This window comes from Nematostella vectensis, chromosome 10 (assembly GCF_932526225.1).
Source record: "Nematostella vectensis chromosome 10, jaNemVect1.1, whole genome shotgun sequence".
Taxonomy (NCBI): domain Eukaryota; kingdom Metazoa; phylum Cnidaria; class Anthozoa; order Actiniaria; family Edwardsiidae; genus Nematostella; species Nematostella vectensis.
In genome coordinates this window covers 2,218,256-2,233,865 of record NC_064043.1, presented here as the reverse complement: position 1 = coordinate 2,233,865, position 15,610 = coordinate 2,218,256, and the positions used below count along the sequence as shown (strand labels likewise).

At 40.7% G+C, this 15,610-nt stretch overlaps 3 protein-coding genes across 8 annotated transcripts in view; 2 read left to right on the top strand and 1 right to left on the bottom strand.

Annotated features, from left to right (window-relative positions):
- The first annotated feature begins 186 nt into the window (after window positions 1-186).
- Window positions 187-3,009, top strand: LOC5516463 (ras-related protein Rab-30). The gene is made up of 2 exons (XM_001636476.3): window positions 187-550; window positions 2,325-3,009. The coding sequence occupies exons 1-2, from the start codon at window positions 380-382 to the stop codon at window positions 2,793-2,795; spliced, it is 642 nt and encodes a 213-aa protein (XP_001636526.2). The 5' UTR covers window positions 187-379; the 3' UTR covers window positions 2,796-3,009.
- Window positions 3,010-3,598: 589 nt separating this feature from the next.
- Window positions 3,599-11,316, top strand: LOC5516515. 2 transcript variants are annotated; one of them, XM_048733796.1, is made up of 4 exons: window positions 3,599-3,940; window positions 4,659-4,820; window positions 5,147-5,831; window positions 7,236-11,316. In XM_048733796.1, the coding sequence occupies exons 2-4, from the start codon at window positions 4,776-4,778 to the stop codon at window positions 9,368-9,370; spliced, it is 2,865 nt and encodes a 954-aa protein (XP_048589753.1). In that variant the 5' UTR covers window positions 3,599-3,940; window positions 4,659-4,775; the 3' UTR covers window positions 9,371-11,316. The 2 variants fall into 2 exon arrangements, with proteins under 2 accessions (XP_048589753.1, XP_032242242.2); XM_032386351.2 differs by having other exon boundaries at window positions 3,601-3,940; window positions 5,251-5,831.
- Window positions 11,210-15,610, bottom strand: part of LOC5516516 (rho guanine nucleotide exchange factor 17) — a 35,940-nt gene continuing 31,539 nt past the window's right edge. For 4 of the 5 annotated variants that reach the window (XM_048733792.1, XM_048733791.1, XM_048733795.1 and 1 more), the window contains 6 exons: window positions 15,024-15,385; window positions 13,850-13,930; window positions 13,501-13,568; window positions 13,284-13,429; window positions 12,876-13,050; window positions 11,210-12,354 (listed from right to left, as the gene is read on the bottom strand). In XM_048733792.1, coding sequence (XP_048589749.1) covers window positions 11,894-12,354; window positions 12,876-13,050; window positions 13,284-13,429; window positions 13,501-13,568; window positions 13,850-13,930; window positions 15,024-15,385 — 1,293 coding nt within the window. In that variant the 3' untranslated portion in view covers window positions 11,210-11,893. Of the gene's footprint in view, window positions 12,355-12,875; window positions 13,051-13,283; window positions 13,430-13,500; window positions 13,569-13,849; window positions 14,747-15,023; window positions 15,386-15,610 lie in introns of those variants that run through there. The other variant, XM_048733793.1, reaches the window with a different exon arrangement.

Genomic DNA, 15,610 nt, shown 5'->3' with positions numbered 1-15,610 from the left:
TTTTACACGAATTCAAGATCATCCCTCCTATCCTCGATAAATAGATCTAAAATACACTATTACCCGGGAATGTTAGCAATTCTTTTGATAACCAATCACGTTTCACTTCCGTACCCTTTTAAGGCTACAGCACCGGAAGTGGGATTTCCCTGGCTGAATGACGACACTTCCTTGTGTCACTTTTCTATGGGAGATTCCTGACTTGACGCATGCAATACGCTATTTTTGGTGACATTTTGTCCAGTTTATAACGACGATTTATCAAGGTTCGCAATAGACGTGGTTTGACGTTGGAGTATATGTGGTTGGAAGCATCTGGTTAAGGGATTTTACGTGACAACAACTAAATTCAGCTGAATTATTATCAAGCATAGAAATTATGGATGACTATAGCTACCTGTTTAAAATAATTCTTGTTGGAGACGCAAATGTAGGCAAAACATGCCTCGTTCGACAGTTCACCAAGGGATATTTTCCTCCAAACCAGGGGCCTACTATTGGAGTCGATTTTACTATAAAAACGGTGGACGTTGATGGTGAAAAAGTGAAGGTACTTAATAGCGAGCGTTGTTGTTGTGCATGTTGTCATTTCGTTTGTGTCCATTCAATCGTTTGCTTTTGCAAGGACTTTGTGTTCGTGCAAACATATCCGCTAGATATTTGCCCGAAAATCTCAGGTTGTAGATGGTGAGTACTTATAGAAAGATTGTCTAAGATAAGTTGTTTGTTGTCAAGTAGTTTAGGGAAATTCGCTGTCGCACGAAGCTCGTACGCGCTTCATTCAAAACCGCTCGCTTGCTTTATTGTCTATATATCCACGCAAAAATACACATTTCTTACAACTGTTCTTATTTACTTCATCCCAGTGATTTTGAAACAGATTTTCTTGGTGAGGTTGAATGTGTATCTTTCTATTTGCAAGTTTACTTCTACTGCATAGTGCATTTCTTTATCGAAACAAGGCTTTGCGTGTCTAAGCTATATCATGTTTACTTTGGCTTATTTTTATCCTCCTATAGTTCAAGGAAAATTATCTTCTGGGATCTCATTTATTTAAGGTTCCGGCTCCGGTGTCAATTAAAGTCTTCAGCATGTAGTCGGTTTTCTGGCAATTTTTGACATATCTTATGCAATTTCTTTCTTACTTCCGTTCTTGAAGTAAAGTAAGCTGATATGTGTTAGAGCTAGAGCACAAAAAAATCGTATAGTTTGCAGTAGATTTTTAAACTGATTTAGGATCGAATTCTCGATCCCCTTTCTTTATTCACACTGCAAAAAGGTTTTACACCTTATAATAACATAATTAAACCACATATTTGAAGGTACACAAAACATTTAAATTATTCACAGTGAATAAATATCCCTGGGTCGATACTTTGCGCTGCAGCTAAGCCTCCAGAAAAATAAGTAATTGTTTGTGTGACATAAATAAAACCAGGGGGATTATTTCACCAGATAAGCCCTCAAGATAGATACCTCAGGCTTATACAGTTTTTTTTTTCAAATAAAATTTGTTTTGAGAAATAAATACTCTATAAATATTATAATGTACTGAAAAAAGTGGCTGTAATTACAAGTTTAGTAAATTTAAGAGTAACATTGATGGTCGCGACTTACTGTAAAAGCGGTTGCTGTTAAAAGGACCATAGAGTGGTTTTCAAAATCCCGTGCAACAAAATGTAATTGTTAAAATGTAATAGTCAAGTCAGAACAAAAAAGAACAAAGACATTACAGTGTATTAGTACTAAATAAACTAAATAGTATTTAACGGGTTTTTGAAAACCACTCTAGTGCAGCTTGTCGGTCCATATTTTTCCAACTTGTGCTTTTATTTGCAGCAGCAGTCCTAACTATACATTCATGATTGATTATGATTATTCCTTCCTCATGTTTTTTTTTCTACATCACCCCACCATGGAAGTAAACACTTAGAAACATGCACATTATATGAAGGCCTTATGAGGGTTTTAATAATAGACTTTGACTGAAAAGATGACAGTCAAAACTTCGGAAAGGTCACTATATATTCCCATGCTTGTTCTAGTACAAGCGTCGTACCCAGGATTGGCTGAAGGGGGGGGGGGGGGGGGGGGGGGCACGGTCATAGGTATTATATTGGAAAAGCATAGAATTTTTGGAAGTTTTACTTTTCAAGTAAAAAAAAGTAAAAGTCTGCCTCTGTTTAATTAGAAAAATCTCAGACTTTTGCCTGACCCTTTTTTAAATCCCTCTGTTATAAAATTCTGTTTCCACTCTCAAATATGCTATTCCTTCACCTCATTTATCTTGCTTTAATAATTATTTATTTATTTTCATATTGCAGTTGCAGATTTGGGATACTGCGGGCCAGGAGAGGTTTCGCTCTATTACACAGAGCTACTACCACAATGCAGATGGAGTTATTGTCACTTATGATATTACAAACAAGAAATCATTTGAAAGCCTGCCCCAGTGGCTAGATGACACTAACAGATATACCAGCAAAGATGTGCTTATTGCAATTGTTGGAAACAAAAGTGACCTTTCTACCAATAGGAAAGTTGACTTTCATCATGCCGAAGCTCTTGCTGAAAAAGAAAACACTGTTGCATTGGAGACGTCAGCTAAAGAGGCTGACAATGTAGAACTGTTGTTCATGAGTTTGGCTGAGCACCTGAAGAGAAATCTCAAGAGTGAGTCTGAAAGTGGTAGTGAGAAAGACACGCAAGAGAGAGATGCAGGTCTAATACGTGGAATGAGTTTGAGTGGTCATACTATCTATCCCAGAGGCCCATTATCGTGTTGTAGAGTTTAACAATTAGCATAATATATACATACAGTAATTTTTATGATGGGTTTTGATACTGGTACAATGTAAATAATTCCATGTGTTGGTTATGTGAACTCTTAAATAGCAGTGGTTAATAATATATCTTAAAAACATAGCAACCACAGAACATATTTGTATGCACACAAAATTATTATATATTTTGTAGTTTAATATTATAATAAAAATGAATTTAAATGAAGCATTAATCAGCTATAAACTTACAACTATTTATTATTTTTTTAGGTTAGTTTGGGGATAGATGTAATTCAGGCAAACTGCATCTAATATACCTGCAGTTGATTAGACAAATAGCTTAATGCCGCCATAATCAGGCACACCAAACTAGTATGATAAAATATCTTGATATACTGCCAGGAAACATGAGAATATGACAACAATTTTATCTTTTCATAAAAAGACTAGTAATTTGAGTATAAAAATTCCATATTGTCAGATATGAGCAGATTAAAAACATCAGCCTTTGCACAGCTTTCCTCTTATCACACCTAAATAGTGAAAACTTTTATTTATTTATTTTAAGGATGGAGATGGCTGTTAGACAAAAAAAATCCTAAGTTTTTAGTTGCTAACCTTTTAAATCCAAAAAAAGATATTTGAGAGAATTACTTATTTTACATATTGTTATTACATATTGTATGTAGTGTCAGGCTTGATTTTAAAGGAAACAAAAAAATGACTTTTTTGTCGAAATAATTTTTTTTTTTATAAAAATGCGAGTATTACACAGGAACCCCATACAATAACATTGGTGCCCAGTCTTTTGGCGGCCTATTTGAATTTTTTTTTTGGCGGTGGCGGCCATTTTGTCTAGTTTGATTCTGCCAAATTTATTTTGCTCTTGACTTTTGGTTTTGTCATAGAAGCAATGGGAAAGTTATACAACCGATATATCCCGAAGTATCCGATTTATCTGTCTGGTGGTGAGCTAAACCTTATTTAAGGTTTAGCTCGCTAAAATGCTTTTGAGATATCCGAGCCGAGTGTTCCATGGCGATGGGAACAAGAAGTGTGTTTGTTATTGCACAAGTGATCTCGCTACGAGAAAATTACGCTTATCCATGTTGTTCTAAGTGTAGGCGAAAGATAAGGACTTTAGACGATGAAAATACGTAAGTATGTTATAGTTTTGCTTTCATATCATTTTGTAAGTTTGTATGTAATTGATATTCATAAAAAAACACAGTGCAAATAGCGGGCTTACGAATCACTCTCATCTGCTCATACAAACACTGTTATTTCTCTTCGGTTTATTGATGCATTGACTGGGCTACCTGTGCCATTACTGACCAATTGATTCATCGATTGAGCATCCTGGGAGGAAGAGCTTTCGCCCCCATTACCCTGCCACTCCCCAGAATATGAATGCTATCATCAAATCGCGAATGTCCAAAACACTTTGACATCCTTGATATTGGCAGCTAATACTTCCAATCAATACCAGGGCTGTAGCATGGGATTATACGTAGGTTCTTTTTTTTTTTAGTGATCCGATGCAAGGCTAAACCCTGGTCCTTAAAATCATATAATTCAAATTCCTGTAAAAAAAAGGTGATCGCAGATCACCAAAAGCTGGTGCTGATTCCAGCAGGGCCATAGCAGGGGGCACTGAGGGCACGTGCCCCCCCCCCCCCACCCCACCCAATATTTTCAAAAATTATAAGAAAATGACCAGTAGGTGGGTGGCTGTGCCCCCCATTGTTTTCTTAATGTTTCAGTATCGTGCCCCCCCTCCCCCAATAAATTCAGGGCCTGCTACGTCTATGAATACCTAAAATCAGTTGGGACACCCTAAAATGATAGGCTTTTATTTTTGTTTTGGTTGAAAAGGTTCTGGTGTTCCAATTGTCACAAGAAGTACACACAGGGTGAAGTTCAATTTAGATACAGAGTGGGGCTCACTGTATCTGACAGGTCTCAGGTGGCTGAGGTTGCTGTGTTTGGAAGATGTCTCCAACCATACTTTGGTGCTTCAGCAACAGAGTTCTACAGGTGATTTCTCCAAGAGCCAATTCATATGTCACACTCCTTCCATGCTGAATCTAATCATCTGTTTCTGTTGACACAAATACATTGGGTTCAACGTTAATTTGTCCCATTCAATAGGTTGCAAGAAGCAAAATAAGCCCCATAGTTATATACCGTTTCTCTACATCTATTGGCCTGCACACGTGGCCTATGGCTGTTCTGGCTCCGCTAAAAATTGCCTTTATGTGGAGGTTCTGTTGCACAAATTCAAAATGAATATTGTATTTTAGTCAGCAAATCAAAAATTTCATGTTTGAATCAGTGTCCTGCTTTTGCTGTGCAACGTACAGGAACAGCCCTGCTTAGTGGCAGACGCCAAACTGTTCAAGTGTCCAATCCAAACACATAGACTTAGCTCAGCAGGATGCTTCACATGGCTACTTTTTCTGTTTAGATTTTCACACAGTCTGACCACAGATTTCAAACATCTACCAGTGTCCTCAGCTACCCTTATTCATGAAGCAATGGAACAGTGCTTTGTAGGCTCCTTGGTGCAGCTTGGCTTCCATGTCATTTCACCATGTCGATCAGGCTCTCAAATCACAAGGTCTTCACCTGTACAACTGAAAAACATCTCCCTACAGCAAGCCCATCATCAGCAGAAAAGAAAAATGATACAATTACCACGGCTTACAACAAGTATAATGAGCAAGATAGGGCAGATGGAAGACAGCCTTACGATAATAGAAATACTCAACCAGATTATACTAGATTTGGACAACCCTGTAGAGTCAGAAAGCCCTAGTCAGGATGGGGTACAAAGGGTGGGGTACAAAGTATCATCAGAGGCACACATCCATGGAAGGCAAAGCTTTCCATTGAGCTTAGATCATTGTTGTGATCAGAAAAGAAGTTTTAGCTTTAGTGTGTCACCACTGGTCCTGTCATGTGTATCGTCATCCTCATCATCAGCACATTGTGATACGTCCAGTACAGCTTGGCAAATGACTCCTGTTTCTACTAATTTACATGAAGGTCAGTCTTGCTCTTACCTAGTAGAGTTGCACCTCTCTTGCAACTGTTGTCTGGGTATTGCACCTCTCTTGCAACTTTTGTCTGGGTATTGCACCTCTCTTGCAACTGTTGTCTGGGTATTGCACCTCTCTTGCAACTTTTGTCTAGGTATTGCACCTCTCTTGCAACTATTGTCTGGGTATTGCACCTCTCTTGCGACTTTTGTCTGGGTATTGCACCTCTCTTTCAACTGTTGTCTGGGTATTGCACCTCTCTTGCAACTGTTGTCTGGGTATTGCACCTCTCTTACAATTGTTGCCTGGGTGTTGCACCTCTCTTGCAACTGTTGTCTGGGTATTGCACCTGTCTTGCAACTGTTGTCTGGGTATTGCACCTCTCTTGCAACTTTGTCTGAGTGTTGCACCTCTCTTGCAATTGTTGCCTGGGTGTTGCACCTCTAATGCAATTATATATATATGTATATATTATATATTATATATAATATATAATATATAATATTATATATATAATATTATATATTAAAATGATGGTTGGAGGCTTTCATAGAAAGTGCTCAATACTCGAAAGTAGAGCGGTGTATAGTGTTGGTTTGAGAAAAATACAAACCTATGTAGGGAAACCTATGTAGTTTGTATTTTTCTCAAACCAACACTATAATATTATATATTATATATAAACTATTGTCTGGGTGTTGCACCTCTAATGCAATTATTGTCTGGGTGTTGCACCTCTATTGCAATTATTGCCTGGGTGTTGCACCTCAAATGCAATTATTGTCTGGGTGTTGCACCTCAAATGCAATTATTGCCTGGGTGTTGCACCTCTCTTGCAATTATTACCTGGGAGAAGCACCTCTCTTGCAATTATTGTCTGGGTGTAGCACCTCTCTTGCAATTATTGTCTGGGTGTAGCACCTCTCTTGCAATTGTTGCCTGGATATTGCACCTTTCATACAATTGTTGTCTGGGTGTTGCACCTCTATTGCAATTTTTGTCTGGGTGTTGCACCTCTAATGCGATTGTTGTCTAGGTGTTGCACCTTTTTTGCAATTGTTGTCTGGGTATTGCATCTCTTATGCAATTGTTGTCTGGGTATTGCACCTCGCAATCAATTATTGAATGGGGTGTTGGACCTCTCATGCAACTATTGTCAGTGACAATAGCTCCGAACCATATTAGCCACAACTCTAGGCTTAGAGATTTTCAACCCTTTTAAAAATATGGCTTTTCTATATCCCTCAACTCTCATGTAAGAGGATTATCCTATCCTAATGCTTCAGACATTATTTGGTACGGGCTGCAAATAATATACCTTGGGATGCTACAGTAGAATGTGTAAGAATTTATTGATAATGTGTGATAACTGTAACTCTGCAATGACCTGATTACGTTTATTTTTTTCTAGATGGATGTTTGTCTTCAAAACAATATTTATCCAGTGGTCATCAGATCCACTTTCCAAATGTGGGTTGCCCATCCCACAATAACTCTCTTGTTAAAGACATGAGCCCTCTGACGGCCCAGTCTAGGTACTCAAAACTTCACGAGTCACAAAACGGAATTGAAATCGATCGGTTTGAATGGTCGGAGTTGCCTTCCTCCGAAGACCTGAGTGCATTCCTTGCTGACATGAGTTTGGAAGAAGATGAAATTCATAGTGCAGTTAAATGCTCTTATCCCATCTCATCAAATGGAAATGCATTATCAGTACAAGACTGTCGAACAAATAAAAATGAAAAGAAGAATGCTGCTCTATACTCCAGTCCATGTTGTGATAATACTGGTCCATGCTGTGATAATACAGGTCCATGCTGTGATAATACAGGTCAATGTTGTGATAATACTGGTCCAGAATATGCGAGAAAATGCACCTGTTGTGATTATCGTCTTTTCTCCTGTGTAAATCAAGATCCTTCTCAGGACGATTACTCAGAATTCCCATCATCAGACGACCTCGATGCGTTCTTGGCTGATATGGATACGAGTTTTGGTGACGCTTGTGAAGATGACTGTGGCAGATCTGTCAGCCTGACCCAACATACGTCTAACGCGTGTCCATATCAGGACGCGATTGAGTCCTCCAAACCTCAAACAGGATATAGAGGTCCTGATGTTGGTAGCGTGATAAGGGTCCCTTGTCTTCCTCTAAGTAATCTCCCTAATCACGTCGATTTACAGGAAAACTGCACGACAGGCTCTACTAGCGGTGCTAGGAATCCAAGGTTTCAAATAGATCAAGAATTCCTGAGCGAAGAAAGCATTAATGGACACAAAATTTGTACTACTCGAAGAGGTTCAAATAGTGTTGCGTTGGACACTAAGTTTCCACTAGATCAAGGACACTTAATTGTGGAAAGCGACAATGGACTCGAAAATTGCACTACTGATTCAACCAGTGTTACGAGGGATCCTAGTTTATCAACAGGCAATCAATATTCGTATCAAGAAAGTGTGAAGCCAGAAGGGCGACACTGCGTTGCTGAAGATTTCTATTGCTTTCTAGATAGTACCGACGATTCTGTTCGACTAGACCAAGTCTCGCGCCGGGTTGATAATGAGTCTGCTACAAGCACTGAACGTTCTGAGAGTGAAGGGCGGTCCAGTTTAAGGTTCCAGATGAGTTGCTCATTTACAGACACTGGGGAAAGTAATCATCCGAGAGAAAAGAAATATGTTGATGGAAGTTACATCGGTGCTGATGACGACAATGATGTTGCTGATGACATTGATGCTAATGACGACAATGATGTTGCTGATGACATTGATGCTAATGACGACAATGATGCTTACAACAACAATGATGTTGCTGATGACTGCCATCATCGTATTGGTGATAGTGGTAGTGATATGTCAATTATATTGTCGGATGCAGATCCATCGTCGCCTTTGCTATTTTCACAGAACTTCATAAATTCAAATGAAAATCTCTCCTCGACCCCTGGGCTGTTTTCGACGTTTTCCAGTGAGCATTCGCAACAACAGACTCCAGAACTCTTTTCTCAAGCGCTTTTCTCCTCATACAAACCCATGACTCCTCGATCAACCGATCTTTACAATGACACATCTGACAGCAGGGTATCCACAAATGGATCAAGGGGAAGATATTCGGAGATCCTTTTGAACAAATTACGGAACGGCGGGAAGATGACCAGATTGCGTAGACACTCGACACCTATTGAGAAGCATTCACCGGTAACATCTGTTGATCAAGTTCGTGAATACGCAAGCCCGAATGAACCGGACTTTCTTGAGAACAGCCTACAAGATATAGATGTCGATAGTAAAAAGTACAGAAACTATTCACCTCGGCAGACAAAACAACATCAAGGTAGTCCTCAAGAAGACTCTTGGAGACAACATAATCGTTCACTGCCCACTCCATGTGCGTCTCAGAAAAGTCTGCCCACCGATGGGACACCAGTTTTGTTTTCTTCTGGAAGTTGCGAGAATGTATCTTGTATGGACATGAGTGTTGCTGACTGTTGTTTAGATGACAGTTTGCTTGCCGACTCTATCATGAATTGCTCCTATCTCAAATAAAAAGTTATTTTTTTATCCATTTTTATCCATATATATTTATATATTTTGATCTTGAAGCATCATCGTTTCCACTTTTTGTGGTGCCTTATTTATCTTCCTCACTCCATTCAGTGTTTTTTTAATTGTCGTTTTTCTTTGTTATTATGGTAGAAGGCAATAAAGGCAAATACATCGCCATTTGAATTCTGAAAGAAATACAGTATAAAATTTAACATTGTGATAACGCAACAGACGTCTTCATCGAAAGGATTTTTAATTATGACTACACAGACAAGCAGGGCATAAGTCTCATGTGGACGCAAATCACAGGTTTGACCAACCATCAACTATTTTATCATATTTTCATCACCTTTTTTTCGATATATCGTATATAAAGACTCTGATAATTTCATCTTGCGTGTTTAAAAAATTATTCTAAATGGCAGGTGTCAAAATTTAAAATCGACCAACCAATCACTGGAACCGAAATATTCGCGGCAACTAGCTGATCACACACAGCTTTATTTCGATTTTGTTCTCTTTTTGTGAAATCTTTAACTGCAAGAAACCGGGCTAGCTTTTTGCCGTAATTATTTCCAATATAATGGAACCCCCTCCTGATTACTCCGTGGCGACTGGTTACGTGATCCCGTCAGCACCTCCGCCGACTTACGGAAACAAAGTGTCTCCCTTTACCACTTTCTCTACACGAGAGATGCACCTAAATGCAAATGAAGGTATAAAATCGCCTCATTACCTTCCCCCAATTCAGAGGAAAACACTCACGACATTGAATAGCGATGAGGGGTCTTCTTTTATGGTGGCAGAGTGTGTCTCAGATAAAGAAATAAATGCGGGGCGACCAAAGATTCAAGGAAGCAACGCATTTGATACCTACGGGGAGCAAAGCCCATCGGATACCATCCAATCTCGACATCTAAGACCCGCACTGTTTGTCGATGAGGAGTTACAACAAGAGCATGGACTATTTGATTTTTCTCAACGCGAAACTGCAAGCAGTGATATGTACTACCAGGGGATAAGGATGTATCATGCAAATAGAGGACAAGAAAACGTCATCACTACACAGCCTACCCAAACATTACCGTTAATGAGTGATACAGCTAACGACCCTGTCAAAAAAAATCGCACTACCTATGCCGTCAACTTGACGTCTGATAGTATAGAGATGAAACACTCCAGATGTCTGGACTCTTCACCTAGGAGAAGCTCGAGTAAGCCTGGCCCTCGTAGGGCTGACTGCTACGTCAATCTTTGTTGCTGTGTCACGTGCCGGTGTTCAGTATGCACGTGCTGCCCATGTGACTGCACGTGTTTGCAGTGCGCACCGTGCATCGTGTTCAGCGCCTTGTGCTGCCCTTTCTGGTCGCTGTGTCTGCTGTGCTCAATGATCAACTCATGTTGGAAGCAGCCTTTCCAGTCCACCTCGGCCTTGGTTCTGCGCATGGCAAGTAGTTGCCAGTGTGACCGTCATAGGAATTGTGCTGTCACGTGGTGTGTCGATGATGTGCGCACGCAGCTTTTTGATGTTAGTCAATGGGGATGTGGCGTGGAAGACGTTAATGAATGAGAATGGGCACGCCCCCAACCCCCCCCCACCACCACCACCACCACCACCAACCGTACACGCAGCCACAAAAATGAGGGTTTGCTCCGTATCTATGTCATTCTGTACTAAGGGCAAAAGGCGATTTGCACGAAACAATCACGTGACTCTTTGCTGTTTGCGCTGATTGGTTTATTTTGCCGCCATGAGCGCGCGCGGGTTTACCCAAAAGTCACGTCTCTATACTACTGGCGCAACAAGGTTGCGTAAAATCACCAAGAAATAAACAGGACTTCTTGTTACTTTGTATTTTATTGGGTGATATCCCTGGCTTGTATAGTTAAGTGTAATACTATAATACTCTACCAAAGTATATAAAATTAAATTGATAATCACCTTGCAAGCGTGATATACATAAACTATATATATGCGACTTTCGATGAAACTGTACAGTGAAGTCGGAATGGTTCTTAAAGAACTTACACCTAAATCTACGCTACTGACATTATTATAACTATACAAAGTTTTCTTCTTAAAGATAATATAACCGCAGAGAGCCGTCTGCTTTTGCGAGACGAGCCGTGTTTTAAAAACGTTTCCAAAGTCTGTCACCTGATTTGCTTTGTGTTTAGCATTTACGGTAATGGTGTCCCACATGTCTTTTAGTATGTTTTTGTTAAAGAGACTAAGGATATTTCATCCGCGATATATGATTATCCTAGTCTCAATTGCAGCGAAAAAAAAAAAAAAACGTATTCGAGGAGTCCCGGAAGCTTCGATGGATATCTCCTTTCATATGGGTTGAGAATCAATTCCTATGAAAGGCTTCGTATGGCTTTAATGTTACTAAGACCTTGAGGTAGTCAGTCCTGCCCACCGAAAAACGCGGGAGCATTTTTCTTTAGTGAAGTACAGAACACACCATTTGTGGCTTAGCAAACCCCGCGCATTTTAAATAAATTCAATTTGTCCTAACCTCAGACTTGCCATACTAAAAGATGATTCGTACTATCGTCCCGCCCTGCGGATTCACTAGTAGAACTTGTCTTAAAGTCCTCATATCCATCCCCACCACTTATGATCAAAATGTGCCTGGATGGCCCATTCACGACCCCGGGCTCTCCTGGCGTAAGAGGAGGGTCCGGGGTACTCGAGGAGGTCACGGAGTTATTTCTCTCCTTATCTAGAGTCGTGTCCTGGTCCCCTGGTTTAGGGACCTCTACGGCGGTGAGGAAGCGCACGTGACCCGTGTGGCCGTGATACGAGGCAGACGCGCTGGGGCTGTTGCGCAAAGAGGAGGTGGTGACTGTTATGGTCGGGAGGGGCAGGGTGAGGACCACGCCCGCACTGGTCCCTATCCAGAGTAAGTCCCTGCATGTCAGGAGTGACGTCACACGAAGACACGCTGCTTTGTGTTGGCGAATGATGGCGTCAGAGCCTAAAGAAAGACGATTACAAGAATAAGGGCCACATTATTGGGAAAGAGATAGGCGAACATCCCTGGGAGTGGCAAATTAATATAAACTTGAACACAATTAAGAAAATTAGGGTAGTAGTAATCAAGGAGAGGGTGGAGACAAAAAAAAGGCCAGCAAGAAGTACGGCTGGCTATGATGACGATAGTGATTATAATAGTTTAATAAAGTAAAAACTCGCGTGTGAGAATCTAGTGATTTACGAGCTCCTTGGCAGAAACCATGGATTTTGATACCTCAAAATATCGGAATCTGAATCAACAAATTTCTTATATGATTGCTGAACATTCATATTTAATAAAAAAATAACATCAAAGTATTATTGCGTACAAAAATTTTTAATTTTGCATTCTGCCACTGCCATGCAACATGAGTCAGTTGCTTTAAAACCGCCAGGATGACGATGAAAATGATGATGATTATGATAGTTATGAGGATAAACATAACGATGATTATGATGGCGACGACAATAACTACATCGTACCTGCTAACATCTTGTGGACCGGAGGCCCAACATCGACGTCGGCAAGGCACTCGTATTTCGTAGCGTGGAAAAGTCGTACTGTGGCGCTGCTCTGTAACGAGAGCCAGACACCCATTCCAGAGCTCACCAATCGATAAACAGCACGCTCCTTGTCAAGACTACAGTTGAACGTTCTCTGCGCATGGAAGCCGGTCGGTGAGATAAAAGGTCAGTGATGAGCAAACACTTAGCATCTCGTGAGATCCCGTGGGATACATATAATTAGGGAGAATTCGAGAGCAGATCAGTGGAGCACGAGACCGCAGGTCTTTAAATCTGCTCGAGAATTCCCTAAACAAACACCGAGTCCCACCAATCAGACTGCCTGTACTCTCAATTATTTTATAATATTGACTTAACAATCCTTACCTCGATTTTGAGCGTGGTGGTGTTGACGATGATTGCGTTACACTGACACCCGCACCAGAGCCTGCCGTGGACAGCGGTCATACACGTGACGGGTGCACCTGAGCCCACGGGCACTATTATTGGTGAGGAGACCTCCCACGGACAGCCTGGCAGGGAATGTAAGAGTTAAGTACGCATGCGCTGATAAGTCATAACCAATGATATGAGAATGGCTTACCGGGTTGTCTCCGATAGACGCAAAGATCACCGTTGCCAAGGGCGACGAATACCTGGTTATCCACATACCTAGAGAAAAAAAGGTATGTTAGTCTGACCCTGAAAACGCCAAAGCAGACAGCTTGTCTAGCCCTGGAAAATGTGTTTATTTAGATAAAGATGAAATGATTTATTATCCGTTATTTTTTTTCTCGCTAGCACTCCTGGCAGAATTTCGGTGGGGAGGGGTACTCGGAATAGGTATAAGGGGAAGTAAAGACAGAGCTACTGTTAATGTCTTAGGTATTTGGAGGGGGGGGGGGGAGGGTTAATTTTACTCCCCTCCCCTTCCTCCTGGGTGTAATACTTACAATATACAGTGTACAGCTGCATTGTGTTGGATTCGCATTTTCTTTTTCTGCTGAATGTCCTGTACCGGGTAGACGTATATACTAGGAAATAATACACAACACATAATGATGTTATTTGCTGAATATCCTGTATCGGGTAGACGTATATACTAGGAAATAATACACAACACATAATGCTGTTATTTGCTGAATGTCCTGTATTGGGTAGACGTGTATACTAGGAAATAATACACAACACATAATTCTGTTATTTGCTGAATGTCCTGTATTGGGTAGACGTATATACTAGGAAATAATGCACAGCAAATAATGCTGTTATTTGCTGAATGTCCTGTATTGGGTAGACGTGTATACTAGGAAATAATACACAACACATAATGCTGTTATTTGCTGAATGTCCTGTATTGGGTAGACGTATATACTAGGAAATAATGCACAACAAATAATGCTGTTATTTGCTGAATGTCCTGTATTGGGTAGACGTGTATACTAGGAAATAATACACAACACATAATGCTGTTATTTGCTGAATGTCCTGTATTGGGTAGACGTATATACTAGGAAATAATGCACAACAAATAATGCTGTTATTTGTTGAATGTCCTGTATTGGGTAGACGTATATACTAGTGAATAATGCACAACAAATAATGCTGTTATTTGCTGAATGTCCTGTATTGGGTAGACGTGTATACTAGGAAATAATACACAACACATAATGCTGTTATTTGCTGAATGTCCTGTATTGGGTAGACGTATATACTAGGAAATAATGCACAACAAATAATGCTGTTATTTGCTGAATGTCCTGTATTGTGTAGACGTATATACTAGTGAATAATGCACAACAAATAATGCTGTTATTTGCTGAATGTCCTGTATCGGGTAGACGTATATACTAGGAAATAATACACAACACATAATGCTGTTATTCATCCCACGAGCAAGAGTGGGATGTGAGCAATGCGCCATATGGTGGTTTTCACTGCAGCTCAGAAGGATAACACAAGGTAATCCCTGTTGCGCTCTTATTTGCTACGCTCAAACGAACGTTTTTCAAATGAAGCAATAAAAAAGCGACTGCTTCAGCACCCATCTCAACAAGCGTTCCATCAGCGTTCACTTGAGTTGCGACGCTAGTGAAAACCAAACTTTATGCGCTATACGCCTATTACCTTCCATCCTCTGTGCCGAGCCAGACGGTCGAGCCCTCTTCAGCCTCAAACGGAACAATGTCGCTCAGCTTGTCCTCCGCCCCCGGCACTGGAACAGTCCCTGAGTCGAGGTTCCGACTTTTACCGATGTGCTTACGACCATGCTTCCGCTTATCATCGTCATCGCTCGAAGCATTCTCGTCGGAAACCGACTCGTCGTCGTCGCTGCTCTCCATTTCTCCGTCGATGGTCCCGAGGCTGCTTCCTTCGGGGCTGAGTCGGCCGTCGAACATCGGCGATCCCGAGCCGAATTTACCTTCCATGAAGCTATCGTTGCCAAGCCCATCTTCGTCCTCTGAGCTGCTATCAAATGCTATGATGGTCTACAAAAGTACAAATAGGTGAGTTTTACCCCAAAGCAAGAAGACGGGAATAGTCACATACATTTTTATTCAGACCAAGGGTGGGGTTTTAGGGACCTCCTCCCATCCCCAAGTATTTAGTTAACATTTCAGGACGGATATTCTTGGCTCGCAGGGTTTTTGGATCTGGAAATTTACAATCTTAGATTCACGGGTTTTAACCCCCGTGCCTCGCCGGAAACGTAA